The sequence below is a fragment of the Stegodyphus dumicola genome, chromosome 3 (genome assembly GCF_044657685.1).
Source record: "Stegodyphus dumicola isolate Sdum_Otavi_A_Nest chromosome 3, ASM4465768v1".
NCBI lineage: Eukaryota > Metazoa > Arthropoda > Arachnida > Araneae > Eresidae > Stegodyphus > Stegodyphus dumicola.
Window position 1 is genome coordinate 33,960,195 of NC_140770.1, and position 18,342 is coordinate 33,978,536.

The 18,342-nt window shown below is 30.1% G+C and overlaps 1 protein-coding gene across 4 annotated transcripts in view; it reads left to right on the plus strand.

Moving 5' to 3' along the window:
- LOC118197432 (GATOR2 complex protein WDR24-like) overlaps window positions 1–18,342 on the plus strand; it is a 55,340-nt gene that overhangs the window by 32,349 nt on the left and 4,649 nt on the right. For all 4 annotated transcript variants that reach the window (XM_085812740.1, XM_035368946.2, XM_085812741.1 and 1 more), the window contains exons 8-12: window positions 1,893–2,197; window positions 8,054–8,276; window positions 14,171–14,736; window positions 15,395–15,497; window positions 17,047–17,236. In XM_085812740.1, coding sequence (XP_085668866.1) covers window positions 1,893–2,197; window positions 8,054–8,276; window positions 14,171–14,736; window positions 15,395–15,497; window positions 17,047–17,236 — 1,387 coding nt within the window. The remainder of the gene's footprint in view (window positions 1–1,892; window positions 2,198–8,053; window positions 8,277–14,170; window positions 14,737–15,394; window positions 15,498–17,046; window positions 17,237–18,342) is intronic.

Here is an 18,342-nt window from a genome sequence, read left to right on the forward strand (position 1 = left end):
TGTTATTGGGATTGTATTGGTATTCATAAGGTTGTCAGGGAGTGGTTAGAGAAACATTCCTTTGACTTTCAATTCATGTTTTGGCCTCTAAATTTGCCTGAAATTAATCCAATTGAGCATTTGTGGTCCCACCTGGAAAAACAAATTTGTGCTGCTACGCTACCCCCTCACAATGTGTGGACATTGCAAGACCAGTTGGTGAGTACTTGGTACCAGATACCTCAAACTATGTATCAGCACCTTGTTGAGTCAATGCCACACCGGGTACTGGCAGATTTGAGAACTAAAGGTGGTCCTACATGTTATTAACAGGGTGATCATAATGTAATGGCTCTTATATATACTTCTAAATGTTGCAGATTTTCAAAATATTTAATTTAATGATTTTATCTTATCTAGAGCAAAATGTTCTTGTTATACAGATCTTTTTTTATTACATCTATTCTAATCTTTCTGGTTCTACATCAGAGGTAGATTTTCATTTACATAGACTAAAACTTGGCTTTTATAAGCTTAATTCTTTTAAAAACCATATTTTTCAGTAGATATTGTATAAAAAAATGTTTCAGACACACAGAAAATAAAAATTATACTGGTGCAATCCTAGATAAACACTTATTCAACTTCATTCCTGCCTCTTCGCATCACACCCAAGTTTGATCACTGACAAAAATCATTGGTGAATGGATGAAAAGTCCTGCCACATGTAACATACTTGCATGATCTTGTACCATCAGATTTTCACTTGTTTCACTCTCTTCAAAATTTCTTTTGCAGGATACCATTCAAATCAAATGAGACTAAATCAGCACCTTGCTCAGCTTTTTGCCGATAAAGCAAAGTTTTTTTTTTTTTTTTTTTTTTGTTAATGAGGAATTACGAAGCTTGTTAAAAGAAAGAGCAAAAAGGACAATATACTATTAATTGCTCATTTTTCGTTATATAAATAAAAGGACCTTTGACAAACACATGAAATCGGAATTAAATTTAAAATACATATCTAAAGCATTTTGGATAATCTAACATTTTCCATATTGAATTATATTCGTCCCTCCAATTTCTCTTAATTCAGTACATCTGGACAATTATTTCATGCAATTTCATGTCATGAAGTTACATGGACAATTATTTCATGGGAATTTGGCATGTGATTTCATTTTTTTATGCATCACTAGCATTTCAGAAATAAAGATGCACTGATATTTTGCATTTTCCCTTTTATCATTAGAAACAGATAATGCATTTTGTTACAGTTATTCAGTTTTTTATGATGTGAAATCATTACCAAAATTGTAAAACCTTTTAACGTTTATAAACCTGTCATTTGAATATGCTTGATTCCAAAGCTTGCATGTTTGAAATACTAATAAAAGAGTTACCTTAATATAATATGTATTTATCCTTCCTTTGAAATATTTCTTTTCTTATATTTACCAACAAGCATCACTAAAGTTTGATATAAATAATCTATGTTTATTTATATTAAAAAATTTTTCCATTTCATTTTGCTTATGAAGCTTTATTATCCTTTACTTAAATTTGCCTTCTCTTTCACCATTATTTAATTAACAGTGCAAAACTTTCTATGATAGTATGTATGTTGTTGAAAGACTTAAACTAATAATTTGAACTATGAATTCATCTGGTGATTGTAATCCTACTTTCTGTTCCCAGAAATATGGATAGCCATTTTTCAGTATTCTTTTAAAACACTCAAAAATAGCCTCAGAATTGTTCGTGTGGTGAATTTTACAGTTGCTGCATGCAAGAATTTCAGATGAATTTTGAAAAATGTTAATATGCAAGAAATATATGCTATTTTTAAATATAGGTAACTGATCTTATCACAGGAACGTTACCAAATAATAGCTGTTTTTTATTTTTTTATTCAGGATTTGCATGGCGTACTCCTCATCTCTTGCTTACGACAAGCAAAGATCGTTCTTTGTACCAGCATACATTTGCAGATGCAGTACGTCCTGCTGATCGGGCTAATCCTGTGGGTCTTGATTTAAATCCCTTTGGTGATATGTCATATGCCTTTAATAAGAATATCTTCAAAGATACTGCCATAAATATCAAGGGTTCTAATTATCCAGCCCATAGACTGCAGTCTTTTTTCAAAAGAACAACCAATATGCAAGATCAGTTCAGATCTTCTATTAGTGCCTTAACAATACTGAAGAATGGACATGAGGCAGGTATAAGTTTAGTTATTGAAGAATTACTTGTAATTTTTTTTATGAGTTGCTGTGTTGTTACTTTTCTGCTAAGAGTGTTTTGATGTCAAAAAAGTTTATGTATTAGACATGGCATTTTTACTAATTTTTAAAATTGCATTTAGGTATTAAATATAAGCCTCATATCATTGCTTTTCAGCTGGTATATAACTTTTTTTTTTTTTTTTTTAAATTTATGATTAAGTAAGAGTTTTTTTTAAAAGGTTAGATTTGCTTTTTGTGTTCACTTGTTTTGTCACTCTTATTTTTGAAATATTTTTCATATCCATTTTTTTAAGTACTTTATATCAAGGGAATTTATGAATTGATTGTTATTTAGACTTATTTGGTGGCATATTATTTTTTAATAAACTTATATGTATGCTTTTTAGCATTTCATTTTAAAAGTTGATATTCTTAATTTTATTGTTATCTGATATCATATCCTCCCTTTCCTACTTAAAGACAAATTTCATATTTAAGCAGTTTATTTTTATTACACTTATTTGGGGCTGTATTTTTTACTTTCATGTTAAGAGTTTTAAAACAAGCACTGCAGGAATTTATTGTCTATGGAATTTGACATGTTATACCTTTTACTGCATATGTTTTATTAAATTTAAACAAAAGTGTCGTTAGTAAAAATTCAGGAGCAGTGATTAGGTTTAAAATAACATTAAAATTATTACATTTTATACTGAAATTAACATAAAAAAATCATGCTGTAAATTTTATCTTGATCATGCATTTTTGGAAATTAACATGAAGAGAATGAATTGGTAAGATTCTACTGATAAAAAGCTGATCATAAATGATATATTTTATGCTAATTTGTTTTTTCATTACCATAACCATATACACAACATTTTTTTTAATGTAAATTAAAGGGAGATCTTTTCATCTTTTGAATATTTTCATTGTTAACTTAAGACAACGTCTCTTCATATATTATATCTTCTTCCAAGGCACTACAGCCTATTGCTGGCCAAGGCTGTCTCAATCAGTCTATGTTGTCTGGACCTATTCATGAGAATACTGCTCCAGTCTTCCCTATGTATGGTATTAATGTCATCCTCAACAGCATCAAGCCACCTAATTGGTGGCCTTTCTCATTTTCTAGCTCCCATAGGTTTGGTAAATATGAGTGGTTTCACTGGGTTTGTGTCTTCAGTTCTGTATAAATGACTCAAACATCAAATCCTGTGGCTTTTAATGACCTTGACAATATCAGGCTGTCTGAATTTTTGGTATATTTCATGATTATACATTGATCTCCAAACACCATTTTCACAAACTATGTAATTTTTTTTTTTTTTTTTTTTTTTTTTTTAAGTATTTGATGTTCAAAGATCAGTAGTTTATTTTCACTTATTTTAGTCATTGCCCAGCATGAGCAGCCACATAGTTTGATGGGACGTAACAGGGTTTTTTATATATTTTAGTATTACAGCAGATAAATCGACATTTGAACTGATTTTTAAGACCATGGTAGCATCTGTTTACAATAAGGAGCCTGTATTAATTTCTATAGATAAATCATTATCGTTAGTGACAATAGTTCCAAGTAGTTTGAATTGTGCCACATTTTCAAAAGTGTAGTTGTTCATAGTCAGTGGCAATAGATTAGTTGCATTATGGGCAATTTGTAAAAATTTTGTTTTATCTTCATTTATGGTCAGGCCTAATTTTCTTGCCTCAGCTTCTAATAGATTAAATGATTCCACAATATTCTTTCTGGATCTACTCACTATAGCACTGTCATCAGCCAATGCCAAGATTTGTATTGCCTTATGGGAAATGATTTCTCTATTCATAAGACCAGAAGCTCTGATAGCTTTCTCAAGCGCCAGGTTAAAAAGTAAACAAAACAGAGCATCACCCTACCATAGACTTATTATGAATTATATATTATATTATGAAAAAATTATTATTTATTTTTATTATTTTCCATTTTGTGTAATTTACATGAAATAACAATTGTAATTAAATAACAATAATTGTAAGGTCACATTAATTATTGTATGGTTTGTGTAAAAATGTCCAAAGTGTCACATTTCTTTAAAAATTGTGTTCTTTTTTTAATAAATTAATTAGTATTTAATTATGAAGAAAAGTTATTTCATTTTTTTTAAAATTAAAAGTATGTTAAAAGAAATTCTTTCCCATATAATTTACATAATTTTATTGGAATTAAGTGCCTACCTTTAAGGAATTTTGATAACTATATTAAAATTACGTTATGTTTGTCACTTTCAAATTTTTTTTGCTGTTAAAAGTTTTTATAATTGATCACTGAAGCCTTTATTCAATTACTAGTTTATTGCATCCTTACTGTGTTTAAATCTAGTGTGTCATTATCTTCTTGATATGATGTATGAATTATTGTAAATATTGTTTCATTGGAAGCTTTTCTGTATTTATTATGCATTTATATATCTTTCTTTTAAAAAGTTCACAAAACCTTGCATCTAATTTGGTAAAATATTACAGTACTAATAACTTTATGTATTAAGTGTAATGTGTCTAAATTAGGAATGTGATTTTAATTTTCTTCATAGCAGCTTAGGGCTTTTATGACTATTTATTTGAATGAATTTTAAAAGTCTCAAATTTCAGAAATAAAATGCTTTTCATACTGAACAAGTAGATTTTATGTTTGATTTTTGTTTAAAAGAGTGGTAGTTTTTCATTTAATCTATGCCATGTATTCTCGGTGCCATATTTTTACGATTGGACTTATTTCTGTTTATTATATACTAGACTTCCTTCTGAACCTTTTTTAAAGTTTCCTCCTTTTTACTAAATTTCAGTTAGTATTTTTTTCCTTTGATTTCTGTTGTTTCATACCTGAAACATCTTCTGAAAAAGGAGAAATATTAAATAAAAGCAAATAAAAAGGGTTCGAGTAGTTGTATTTATTGTATGTGTATTTTTGTCCCTTTTGATTTTTGTTGGTTTCGTACCTGAAACATCTTCCAGAAAAGGAGAAATATGAAATAAAAGTAAATAAAAGGGGTTGGAATAGTTATATTTATTGTATGTTATATGACTAAATAAAACACCTAAAACAACGATAAAAATAATAGCAGTCGATAAATACTGAGCTAAAAAATAGTCGTTTAACTCTTGAATTGTATGATACTCTATGAATTGTATGGTAGTAATAAAAGGAACAAGGAATGTGACAAACTATGTTTGTGTTTGGACAGTTTTTATACTTGGAATGAATGGAAACTGTATAGCCATTTTAGTTTTACATCATGTTTAAATTTCATTAGATGATTATTCAAACTTTCTTTGTAAAGAAAAACATTTTCTTAAACCATTAGAATAACCACTTGTTTATCTCTTGAAATATCTCAAATAATAAAATCTATTACAGTATTAAAATATAATAAAATATGAAAAGTACCAAGTAATACGACTTTACGAGAAAAGTCTTGGAAAGGTTACGTACTGACTTCCTTTAGTATTGATGATAATTTACATTACAATATATCTTAGGTTAGTGTTATCTTTAATGTGTATTTTAAAGATGTCTATCATTATAGGTTTAAGATTTTAGTATAAATTGCCTTTGATAGTGTATCTAATTTAGGGTAATTCTGTGCTGAGAATAAGTGACTTAGGGGGATGCAGTATTTACTATTATGTTTCTAAAATTAAAATACAACATACTTGTTTTTATTAATATGATCTATTTTATGGAGATAGAACGGTTGAGATTTATAATGAAAGTAGGTATTTAAATTTATTGCTTTTAATTATTAAATCTTGGATGTAGCTTAGGAATGTGTTTCAAGCATCATTGCTCTCTCTGTCGGGCTTTTTACAAACAGTTGTCCTAGTTTCATGCTTTTAATTATCATGATCATGCAGTATGTTCTTCATTGTGGACTGGTAGTCAGTTTCATGAATTGGTGTTTATAGTTCTCCCACTGCGTGAAGATTTATTCTGAATTATTAGAATTTTTATGTGTCTAAATATGACAAAAATCCTTTAATAGAACTGCATTCCTCTGCATGCAGTATGCTATATAATTATTTTTCAAAATGTAATCTCTGTAGATATATTATTTCTAAAGAGATTGTTGTTTTAGAAATAAGCAGACGAAATTGTTAGTCATATTTCAAAATTTATGAAGTAGTATTTTATATATTTGCATATCCTATCTTTTATTCAGCTAATTCTGTTATTTCTAATATTTAGTGCAGATATTGTACTAGCTATTACCCTGCAGTACTGCAGTGTTGATTTCAGCGAGCACTACTGCTAATTTTAAAATATAAATTCTTATACATAATTACTAAAATTTGTTATACCTGTACATGATTATTTGTGGATGTTTTATTGATATAGTTTCCTTTTTTTGTTTTTAAACATTAACTTGTTGTAACTTACGTCAGATAGTAGAGAATGAAGTGTGGCAGTTATTATTGATATCATTATAGTGAGAGATGGTTATAATTAAGATTTTTATCATCTATCATATCTAGTGAAGAGCTGTGAAAATTTTAACAAAGGTCTTATATCTTATAAAAACAAAATATCAAATTAAACATTTTACTTTGTATAAAAACTAAAAATACAGATAATTGTGCATAAACATTTCTAAATTAGGAAAAAAAAAATAAGGTCTTAAAATTAAAAAAATATAAAAATACACAAAATGCCATAGAAATTCATAAACTAATGAATAAATTTAATCATGGGGCAAAATTTATTTACACCAGAAGTTGCCATACATTATTTGCAATAATTTTGCAAAAACGTTTTTATATAGGATTTAGCTTTAAATTAGTTTAAAAGTTTCTGATTTAGTAGTATTGCTACTAAATCTGAAATATGTTTCACTGTCTCAGAAAATTTGTTGCCTGTAGAAACATCGTTCATCGAACTAAAAGCTCATTCAGCTTGAGTGTTAGTAATAGCAATAATCTCCATCATTAGCTTTTTTTATACTATTAGGAATTTTGTTATGCAGTTTTCTTGTTAAAGACATTTCAACAAAGTCCCGAATATCATACATGTTTATTTCATGTTTTATTACAAATTTAAGTTTGTATCTTTTTATCTCCTCCTCATATGAGTATGTTATACTCGTATCTACCATGCCATATGTCTGTGGATAATAAACATTAAAAATAGGTCTTAATTCTTCATCACTGGAATAATCTATTTTGTAAAGACATCGTGAGACAGTTCGATAGTTTTCTTTGCTGTAATTTTTTGTAAAATTTATTCTTGCTTTTAATCATTAGTCATTCAGATTCATCTGATTTTAACACAAAATGAATGTATTTGTTTTAAGGAAAAAATAAGAACAAGGAGCTTACAAATTGGAGACAAATTTAACAAAGGACCTGCATAAGCCCTTAATAGCTGACCACTGATCATCCTCATTTAAAGTATATACAAACCATTCTGAGCTAATTCAGCTGCAGAACATAATTTGGCATATTAAATGAAAAGTTCTTCCAAATCTATATGAAAGTGTAATTTTTTGGTATATTGTATTTTTCATTTTCTAGATATTGTTACACATAACATGTGCTAGTAGATGATAAAATTTCTGTAGCAAAAGAAATCATTAAGTATGAATAACTGAAAAGCAAATTGAATGTAGAGGTGTGTGCTGTGTTTGTAACCAAAGAATTTAAAATGTACATTTTATCTCTGATTATATTAAATTTTATGTTTATTAAATAAACTTTTATGTTAACTCTTGATGAAAGAAATTTATATCCTTATATTCCTTTGAGCATCAAATCTTGTCATTTTAATAATTTGTGCCCAAAATTTTATTTAATATTATTGTATTAATTATTTTTAGCATTTATCAATGGATTGGTTCGTCAAGACTGCTGAGAGGTATATGTTGCATGGAAAGCCTTTGCCAGATTTATGTGAACATAATGCGAATGTAGCTTCCCAGTTGCAGCGGCCTTATATTTATCATACATGGCTTATCTTAAAATTGCTGTATACATCAGGATCTATGCTCTTGTCAGAATATTCTCATATGGTAGCTCAAGATAAATTACAGGAAGAAAAGGGTATGTATTTTAATTTTTATAATTTATTTGATGTGTTCTTAATGTAATGTTATTAAATTTCAAATGGCTAGAATTCAAGAATTAGCAAAACTAAGCAGTAAATATTAGAAAATAGCAATTAATAATTCTGTTAAGAACTTTAACAGTAGAACAGCTGATATATTTTAAGTTCGTCATGGCATATTATTGGGCTGAAAATTTAATTCTTAAAATAAAGTAAATAAATTATTGAGGAAAACTCATGTTTACTTTCCATATCTAACATGAGAGGCTATGAAATTGTTATCTGATGTAATAAACTTCAGTATATTTCAGTATATGGAAACTAAACCACATTTAAGAGGCAGTATTTAGTTTTGTACAATAGGATGTTTACTTCAGAGTATTTAATAATTATTTCCTGATATAGATGTATATGCATATATTTTTCAAGATGTGATAATCAGGATTTTTTTTATTTTTGAAATCTGTGCATTAAATAATAATGATTTAATTTTGTTCCTATGTCATTCTGCATAATTGTGAATTCTGGAAGAAGAGATGTAACCTTTATGAAATTTTGGATTTGCAAAGATTGTTAAGCCTAGATTGTAGCGCAGGAAGAAATTATTTTTTAAGAAGCAGTAGTTGAATTAAAATTAACAAATAATATTATTGCAATTAAAAGTCAAACAGACGAAAAAAATATTCTTGGTAGTAAGCTTATGTGATCATTCCATACAGTATTAATAGATACTGTAGCTTAGTTTTCTTTTAAATATAGCTGCTGTGAATAAATTGTAGTGCATATACTGTTTTATTTAATTTTTGTATTCCAGAAGGCTCTTGATAAGCTGAAAGCCCTCTTTTCCAAAAGTATAGAAAATGGCAACTATATGCTATATATCAAATTAAGTGACGTATATGCATAGATTAGCAGCAAAAATTGTGGAAGCCTTTTGAAAATTTGTATTTTTAAAGTTTAACAACATATAGTACAAATATTCATACATATAATAAATATTTTAATATTATAAAAAAAAGCATTCATCATTACAATCACCATTTAATTTAAAACATAAGGCAATTCACTCTATGAAGCAAAGTTATGCATTTTCAGTAAAAGTGTGTACTCTAAATTGTGAGAATGCAAATTTCTTAGTTTATCAGAACTTCCAATATTATTTTGTTGAGAAATCAGTTATTGAAAATATAGTCTAGCAACAGTGTCCTATGGAGTGAGTTTAGGATTTTAGTTCACCAAGCATTAAGACCCAGGATTTTATATTGCATCTCCAAGTTGTACTTTATTCTGGGATATTTTCAGACTGACAAATTTCTTTCTGGAGATTTTCCCACCATCCCTCATTTGTGCTTAAGGTCAAGACTTCTTGACTATTCTAGCAGCGCAGCATTATTTCCTTAAAACTACAGTTTGCATTGAATGGAAACCTGATAGTTTTTTTGAAACATGAAAGTCTCATTATTACTGAAGCAGCCATAGCCTGATGGTATTAATTTTGACACTATATATATTATATTATTAACTGCTATTTTAGCACATATGCTGTCTCAATAACAAGTGGCTATAATAATAAAAAAATGTAACTGGATATTATGAGAGCCATTGTTAAAAATTGATTTTGTAACATTTTTATGGTCTGTCTATAAAAAACAATAATATTAATAGTGGGGAAAAACATGTCATTCACAAATAACCAGTGTGGCTCCAACATAGTATTAGTTACTTGCGTCAATCATATTTGATATATTAAGCCATGCCAGCCATATCTGAACAATAGTGCAGGAGTAAATATGAAGATGTATTATAAAGTTATATAACTATATATATTAATAATTTATAAACTAAATATGAGGGCTGGAACTTTAATAGTGGCAACTATTTATTTACAAGGAATACAGAAGTGATTCATGTCACCATGTTTTACAGTCCTTCGATATAGTCACCAGCATTTGTACAACCTGTTTCCAACGATGTGGAAGTTGCAGAATACCTGTAGCAGCGCCTGTTTTGTTGATAGTTTGAATGGACCGGTCTACTGCCGCAAGAATCTCAGGAACAGTTTGGAGCGAGTGCCACGAAGGGGTTCCTTCATCTTAGGAATTAAGTCATAGTCACAAGGGCTTAGATCTGGGGAGTATGGTAGATGGTAAAGCACTTCCCAGCCCTGTCGTTTGAACAAATCAGTCACAGCTTGCGCTGCATGCAGCCGAGCATTGTCATGCAAAATGAGAGGAGCGTTCTGCAGAAAGTGTCGCCGTTTTTTTCTCAAAGCTGGTCGGAGATTGTGCTCCAAAAATGAGCAGTAATACTGCGCAGTGACGGTTTGCTGTGGGGGAACAGTATGCGTTAGGATGACACCATCACAATCGTGCACGAGAATCACCATAACTTTCACATTGCTGGGGTTCTGACGAAATTTCGAACGTCGTGGTGACCCATGATGACGCCATTCGTTTGATTGGCGTTTCAGTTCTGGCTGGTGCGATCAGGCCCAAGTCTCATCCAGCGTAATGATACGGCATAAAAAAGCATCTCCTTCATGCTCATAGCGCTCCAGATGGGTTCGGACAGCATCGTATCGTAGCCATTTCCGTCAATTGATGTGGAACCCATCGTGAAGCAATTTTTCTCATGGACAGGCGTTCCTTCAGAATGTGCAGCACAGTCGTATGCGATAATCCTGTTTGTCTGGCCAGCTGACAAATCGTTTGGCGGCGATTACTGTCCATTAGTGCGGTGACATCTTGCACGTCTGCATCGCTGACACTCGGACGACCTGGCCGCAGCATGTCTGCCATGTATTGGCATCCTTCATTGAATGCTTTCACCCATCTTGCTACGGTTCAGTAAGACAATGCAGATTCCCTGCAAGCCTCTGAAGCTCTTGATGACACTGTCGTGCTGTACAACCTCTGGCACATTCAATTTTTATCCAACATCGTTGTTCTTGTTTTGAAAACATCCTGACAACACTTACTTTAGACCGCGAGCTAATACAAGGATCCGTTCTTTGCGTCACTCCTCATGCGCGTGACGTAGGCAGGACGAGTCTTTTTGCTGAGAGGTAAGGTAGGTATGTAGTTTACTTGTATACACGATAAATTTTGGTTTTGTTGCGTAGTGTTTTTTCAGCTGTGTTGCCACTATTAAAGTTCCAACCTTCGTATATAAATTGTAAATATTAAAAAGGATTAAAACAGAGATGGGGTTTCGGACCTATGTGACTATATGACTTATATGACCCGCTGGCTCAGAGAAATGCCGTTCGCATGTGCTCATCATGAGAACATACATTAAAATGACATTACTGACACAAGTTGTTTCTGTAGCTTTTGCTATCATGCATTGTCACAGCATGACTGGTTTTGGTTTGATTTTAGTTGATTATGGCAAAGCTTACGAGGACTATCTGCCTAAGGGGAGGAGATACCTTTATGGAGGACTTTCTAAGGGAAACTGGCTTGTGTACGTATTGCACAAGAGGGAAACTATGAAAATGCCCATGCAGCCAGTCTGTTTGCCGGTATTCAAACCTCAGACCAAACTACCAGTGTTCAGCAACTTTACCGCTTGGCCGCTGGTGGGACCTATTAACTCTTTTGCATCAAGAGAGAACCAAATCTCTTTTACTCAAACATTGAAAATGCCCGTGTATACGAATTTCTGTTGGAATGCTTTTCCTTTCCCTATGACAAATTGAATACTACAGTGCTAACAATAACCTACTTAAGTAAAGCGACAACTTCTTTCTTGGACGCTTTCCCCCTGTGTGAAATTTCCCCTTGTGACGGGATTGCAACTTTGGACATCAGTAGCTAAACATTAACAGTAAACAAAGGAAAAAGAAGGTGCATTAAAATAACAGAACTACTTTTAGTCGTTTGAAAGGAATGATCGACATGTCATTTAACAACTCTTGAAAGCAATGAGCAATGAAATAACGTGATGGGGGAAGGCACTAGATAGGAAATTATTCAGGCATTCGGGCGACCTGCCATTGTCTGAATGCGCAGGCGTTTGGGGCGACTTCGATGTGAAAGAGTGAATGACTGTGTGCTTCTTAGTAGGTGTTGCACATTCAGCACATTTCATTCTATTACTGTTAAATGTGGATATTTTGGTTTCATCACTAGAGATGTTACTTCTATTTTTTATATAACTAAGTGATAGATATTTTTTAATTTAATTCAATCTGCCATTGTTTGAAAGATAAAAAAAAAAGCTCTTTTATTGGAATTTAGAACTTTAAATCCAAAATGCTGAAGTTTGAAGAGTCCAGTTATTTAGTTTGCACCACAGTCTAGTAAATTATTTTGTTTGCCTTAACCACTCACACTTTTTTAAAAATTCATCTATTACACATATTATAATAGGTCTTTTCTTACAGTTCCCTGTTTGATCTTCATTCCACTATATCTGTTGATATTTATTTCATTGTTTAAAAATTTTTCTTTTAATTGTACTTTCACCAACTTATCTTATGTTTCTTCATAAGTGTTACCTTTTTCAGATAAAGAAATTGTTTTGTTTTACTAGCTAGTCAGTCAATTTTTTTGCTTTGCTTGTTATTCTAAACAAGTTACAGGGCTTATTTAAAGAATTTACGTTAAAAAAAAAATCAGCTTATTTGTAATCAGATAACTAAATGAGATGTTTTACTATTAGGCACTAGTTATAAAATATGCATGTTCACTCATGCTAATACCTTATTGGATCTATGTTGTGGCATACAACACCCACATCTGACTAGTAAAAGAAATCTTTCTGGCAAACCACATCATATTTTGCATAACATTTTCTGTAGATACATGACTTCATAGGATTAGGAGAGCCGACTAAGATACCGAAGGGCCCAGGTTCGAATTCTGGAGAAGGCATGGTTGTAATTGTCCATCCCTTCATAACACTGGCTACCTGTTAGATGCCTCTACAATCAAATGGCCTTCACTTCTGCCCTTATTAGTGGCCAATGGCCAAAGAAGACAAAAAAAAGTTCCTGCCATTCGGGGGGGGGTGGAAAAAGGGATTTTCTTTAAAAATTATAAGATTTATGCAATCAAACCTTAACAACATAGATTTTCTAATATGTTTCCACAGTGTATTTATTATCTCTAAACATGTATTAAAAGTTTATTTGTTTAGCATGTTTTTTCAGTAATTTCTTTTCTTCTTCTTCTTTTTTTTTTTAAAGAACTATCAATTGCAAATGAATTTTTTTTTGCAGTTCAGTATATAATATTTCATTATATACCACTATATTATCTTTATCCGTTATTATTTCACTACATATCACTGTACTATCTCCTTCATCAAGTATTTTTTAGAGTACCTTTATTGGTTCAATTTGCATGTTAAAATCACAAAAGTATTATCAATTTCTTTATGTATTATACATTGTAGTTTTTCTGATATTCATTTCCAGGCTCTCCATTATCAATATGTTCCAGCGATTTGATTTTTATTATGCTTCATGTTGTCTTTGAGTTCATCATTTCAAATTAATATAAATAAAAATTTTCACCAGAAAACTAATATAAAAATGTAATACAATATACCTTAGATTACAATAAGTGTAATCTAAGGTATATTGTAACTAAGGTACAAATATATCAAATGCTAATTGCTTATGCTTGGCAGCTTTAAAATTATGATGTTATAATTAATTTTACTTACCTATGATAGAAATATTACTTCTATTAGTACACTTCATGCTGTTTTTTTTTCCTAGAATAGGCAATAAAAATTTATTCGCAAAAAAAATATCTTAATAAAAGTACTGTTATTAAAGGACAGGCAAGAAGAAATCTACTGTATATTTTTCATTTGAAAAATATTTTTTATTTTTGATTATTTAGGAACAAATATTGAGCAAATTATCTTCATTTTTCAGCTTTAGAGAGCTCTCAGGAAAGTTCCCTTAAACATCCATTAAGGGTCAATAATGGTGCAGCTTACCGCAGTCATCACAATAGCAGCAAATCAGGTAGTCGGCATGTGAGTGGTGGGAGCCATGTTCCTGCAGAGAGAGGAATTAACGATAATCCTGGCCCACTGGAGGATGACTCAGATTCTGGGAATACAGAGCATGAAAACACCATAACATATTTTGCTAGTGAGCTAGCCCAAGGGGATTTTTTCTTTGGTGATGGGGAAGCTGAATTGTTCCGCATGCTAGATTATTCACAGCTATCCACTTTGCCGGCTGATGAAGACTGGACATTACCTCGAGAAGCTTTCAATATTCGACATCCACTAACAGATGGATCTCCTCCTCCTGAGATAGCTAATATGCCAAGTTCACCTTTATGTGCAGCAGAAGAAATTTCCGAACGAGAGTATGCTGTAAATGAAGAGGAAGAGCAAAGCATGATGCTTGCTTTACATAATGCTCCCAGATTTCCACCTTGGAATTTTACAGAAATTGTAGCAGACATGCTTAAATCCTATGCTGAACAGGTAATGCTTTCATAATTCTTATGATGAAAAATATTGAATTCAATTCTGCATATTACATTGTATGTTGATCACTCTGCAATTTTTGAGATACATGCAGATAAGTGGCAGAAAAAATTAACTGTTAGATTTGAAAATATGAACTATTTTAGGATAGCAGATAATTTTTTATTGTCCAACTGCAAGTAGTTTAGCGTAGAATGAATTTTTGGCAGAAGGGAAAATGGAGTTGACCTGAGAACATTATCGCACTATAATTTTCTATGATTTTAAAGTGGGATCAAGAAAAATGTGTTGAACGTCTTCAATTAGCATTTAGAAATGAAGGTCCATCTCGTGTTACTGTATTCAAATGGCTTACAGAATTTCGCAGACGTCGCAACTCTCTTCACATCATTCATTCCGAATATGAGATTGATGAGGCTATAAATGCATTTTTTCATTGATTTCAAGAAATAAATGGCTTGAGGCATTTAATCTTTGGAAAATTCTCTTACAGAAATGCAATGATTCTTGAGGAGACTACTTTAAACACTCCTAAAATATTGTAAGTTATGTGTATCTCGAAATTTCAAGGTGACCCTCGTATAAGAAACTGACATGGTCTATGCTATTGGCATATAAATTTTTTTTTAAAATTTAAATATTACATCCTTTTCAGGGTGATGTCCAGATGTCTGTGTCTGTGTTGCTTGTACTGGGTGATAAGATAAAAAATGCTGTTGAAGAAAGTCTTCAGGAACAGTGGTTCCATTCTTATTTAGGTGAATTCATTTGCAGACATTTTTTAAATCCTTTATTATAATAATTATGATTTATTATAATTAATAATAATCTTTAAAAAATAAGGCTATGCAAAATAGACATAATGAACTTGAAAACAATGAACTGTTATTAAGATATACTATAGTGGCTCATATTTAAAGTAATATTTTCCTCCCTTAAAGTGCTCTTCTGAAAAACTATAGCTACTTATGTGTCCTAATATTTAAAATATAAATTAATTTTCAAAATATCTAATGCAAAGAAAACACAGTATGTTGGGTTTTATTCATAAAATGCATTTTGTTCCAAAATCTGGCTTAATTTAAAATGTATTTTTTTTGATATTCAAAAATGGTAAGTTTAAGTTTTTTATATGCTATGTTCATAATTTATATCTGTTAATTATGTAACTAAAGAAAGACTTTGCTAGGTTTCATAGTTGATAGAATTTTACAATCAGATAAGATCTATGAAATACAGTGGCTTATATGTTTGAAATGCACTTTTTCCTCCTTAATCTTGCATAATTTCAAATGTAGACATTTGTTATTCAAGTTGATAAATAAGATAATTGTTATAGACTAGAAATTTCTTCCATGCATTTGGCTTTTCTAACATGAATTGTGTTTTTTATGCAGTCAACAATCCAGATTTTTCACATATTTGGCATTTCCGGAGGGTTTTTTTTTTTTTTTTAATTATTATTATTATTATTATTATTATTAACTCCATTAGAATGAAAGAGCATTTAGTAATAAAATTGTATTTATTAAACATAATGTTTTGAATTTTACATATCTAGAATGTTTTGATTTTAACCTATTAAAATATCATGAGTATTTTAATGATTCACCTGTTTTGTATCTGAAGTTCTAAGTACTGTATAAAATATTATATGTATAGAATTTTCAAATTCATAGTATCAAAAAAACTATTTTTGTTAATTCTTTATCCTTTTTCAAAGACCTTTTTAATTGTTTAGAATCAGTCTTTAAAGAAGCCTGTAATCTCCTTTTCACACCTTGAGTATGCATTCAAATTGTTATCAGAATTTTTTTATTATTGCTTGATGTATTTATTTATCTTGATCCATGAGAAACTGAAACTTTGTTTTCCTTTGTTTAAAATTAAATAGCTGTTTGATTTACTGTGAATATTCCAACAATTTAGGTGAATAATAATTAATAGTATGTAAATGATAACAGAAATAATTGATCAACATGAACACAAACACCAGTAGAATTATACAATTATGCCATGTAGATGAATATTTGGCACTGGCAGTTGCATTCATGGCCATTGCTCTGATTTCAATTGCTTTTGAATTTTTAATGAACGAATATTACAAAAAATGTATAGCTTTTATAATCAATAGCAAAATGGATGAAATTTATCTCCATGGAGAGAAAATATTATTCAAATTTAATTTTATAGTTAATATAAAATGTGAAATAAGATACCATTTCTAATTGCATTTTTGAAGTAATTAATTAAAATTTTATTTTTTCTCATAGAAGTAATTTAGTAAATTTTTATTTTTTCTCGTAGAACTTTTAAGTCGTTACCGACTATGGAATATTTCCAATGAAGTTATAGCCTTGAGCAGTCTTCCAGCCATAAATTCTTTAAATCAGCAGTCAACAGTTGTCCATACTTTATGTGCAAAATGTGATAAGTTTATGAATTCTGTTGGTTGGTTTTGTGACAACTGCAGCCAAATGTGTGTGTGCAGCATATGGTAAGATAACAGTGAAAATTATTGTTTAATTTTTATTTTAGTGTTTTAAGATTTTTGTTAGTAAAATTTATTTTCTTTGATCTCTAAATATTCAAACTGAGCTTTGAAGTTCCAAGCAATTCTTTTAGGAGTTCCACAAGTAAACATCAAAATTCAAAAGAATTTTTTATCACCTCTTTGACCACGAAGCTAACAATTTAATTAATTAATTACATATATATTTTTAAAATTTCTGTTGTTAATTTTACATGAAATCATATGAAGTATATCTGTGTTTATGTAACTTTATAGTGAAGTAATGATTTTCCTTCTTTTCCCACATAAAGTGCACAGAACATTAATATATTTGCTGTACTTTTTTAATGTTTATTTTTATGATGACAACAGGAATCCCCCTTCTACTTATAGCTTTATGGGTTTTGAAAAAAATTTACAGTTCTTGTAGTTTTAGCAATTCTCTGAGTTGACAAAACTTGAAGTCTACTCCTTAAAAGTAGCAAATAGTTATAAATAATGTGAATATAATTCTTTGAAATTAACAGATTATATTAATAAAGTTTGTTTGTGATAATTTAAAAAAATGTTTTGTAACTTTATTAAATTTGAATTATTTAAATAAAGGTATGATTAATTATCTAACTAAATTATATTGTTAATTTTTTATCATTTGACCAGCATTTTCATAATCCAAATAATATAAAGATATATATATATATACATATAACGTGGCACAAAAGTTCTCTGACCAAACTTCTTAAGCATTTAATCATATTTTCAAAATTAATTTCAGCTTCAAAATAAATAAATTATATGTAATTTTAAATCTTTTCTGATCTTTTTTTAATTAACCTTTTCACATGGGCTATAGAGACTAATTTTTTATGTACTGAAGCCATTCAATCGAGTCAACAAGGATGGAAAAAAAAAAAAAAAAAAAAAACAGGGTATGCCATTTCCTTTTCCATATTAAGTAGCAAATTTTAAATCTTCTTAATAAACTAAATTTCTTATGTAATGTAATGGTTGAGGGGGACATATATATCCCAGCCCCCAGGAAAAGGTTAACAATGTTATTTGAAAAGTCATGAAAGTCAAAATGACACTTA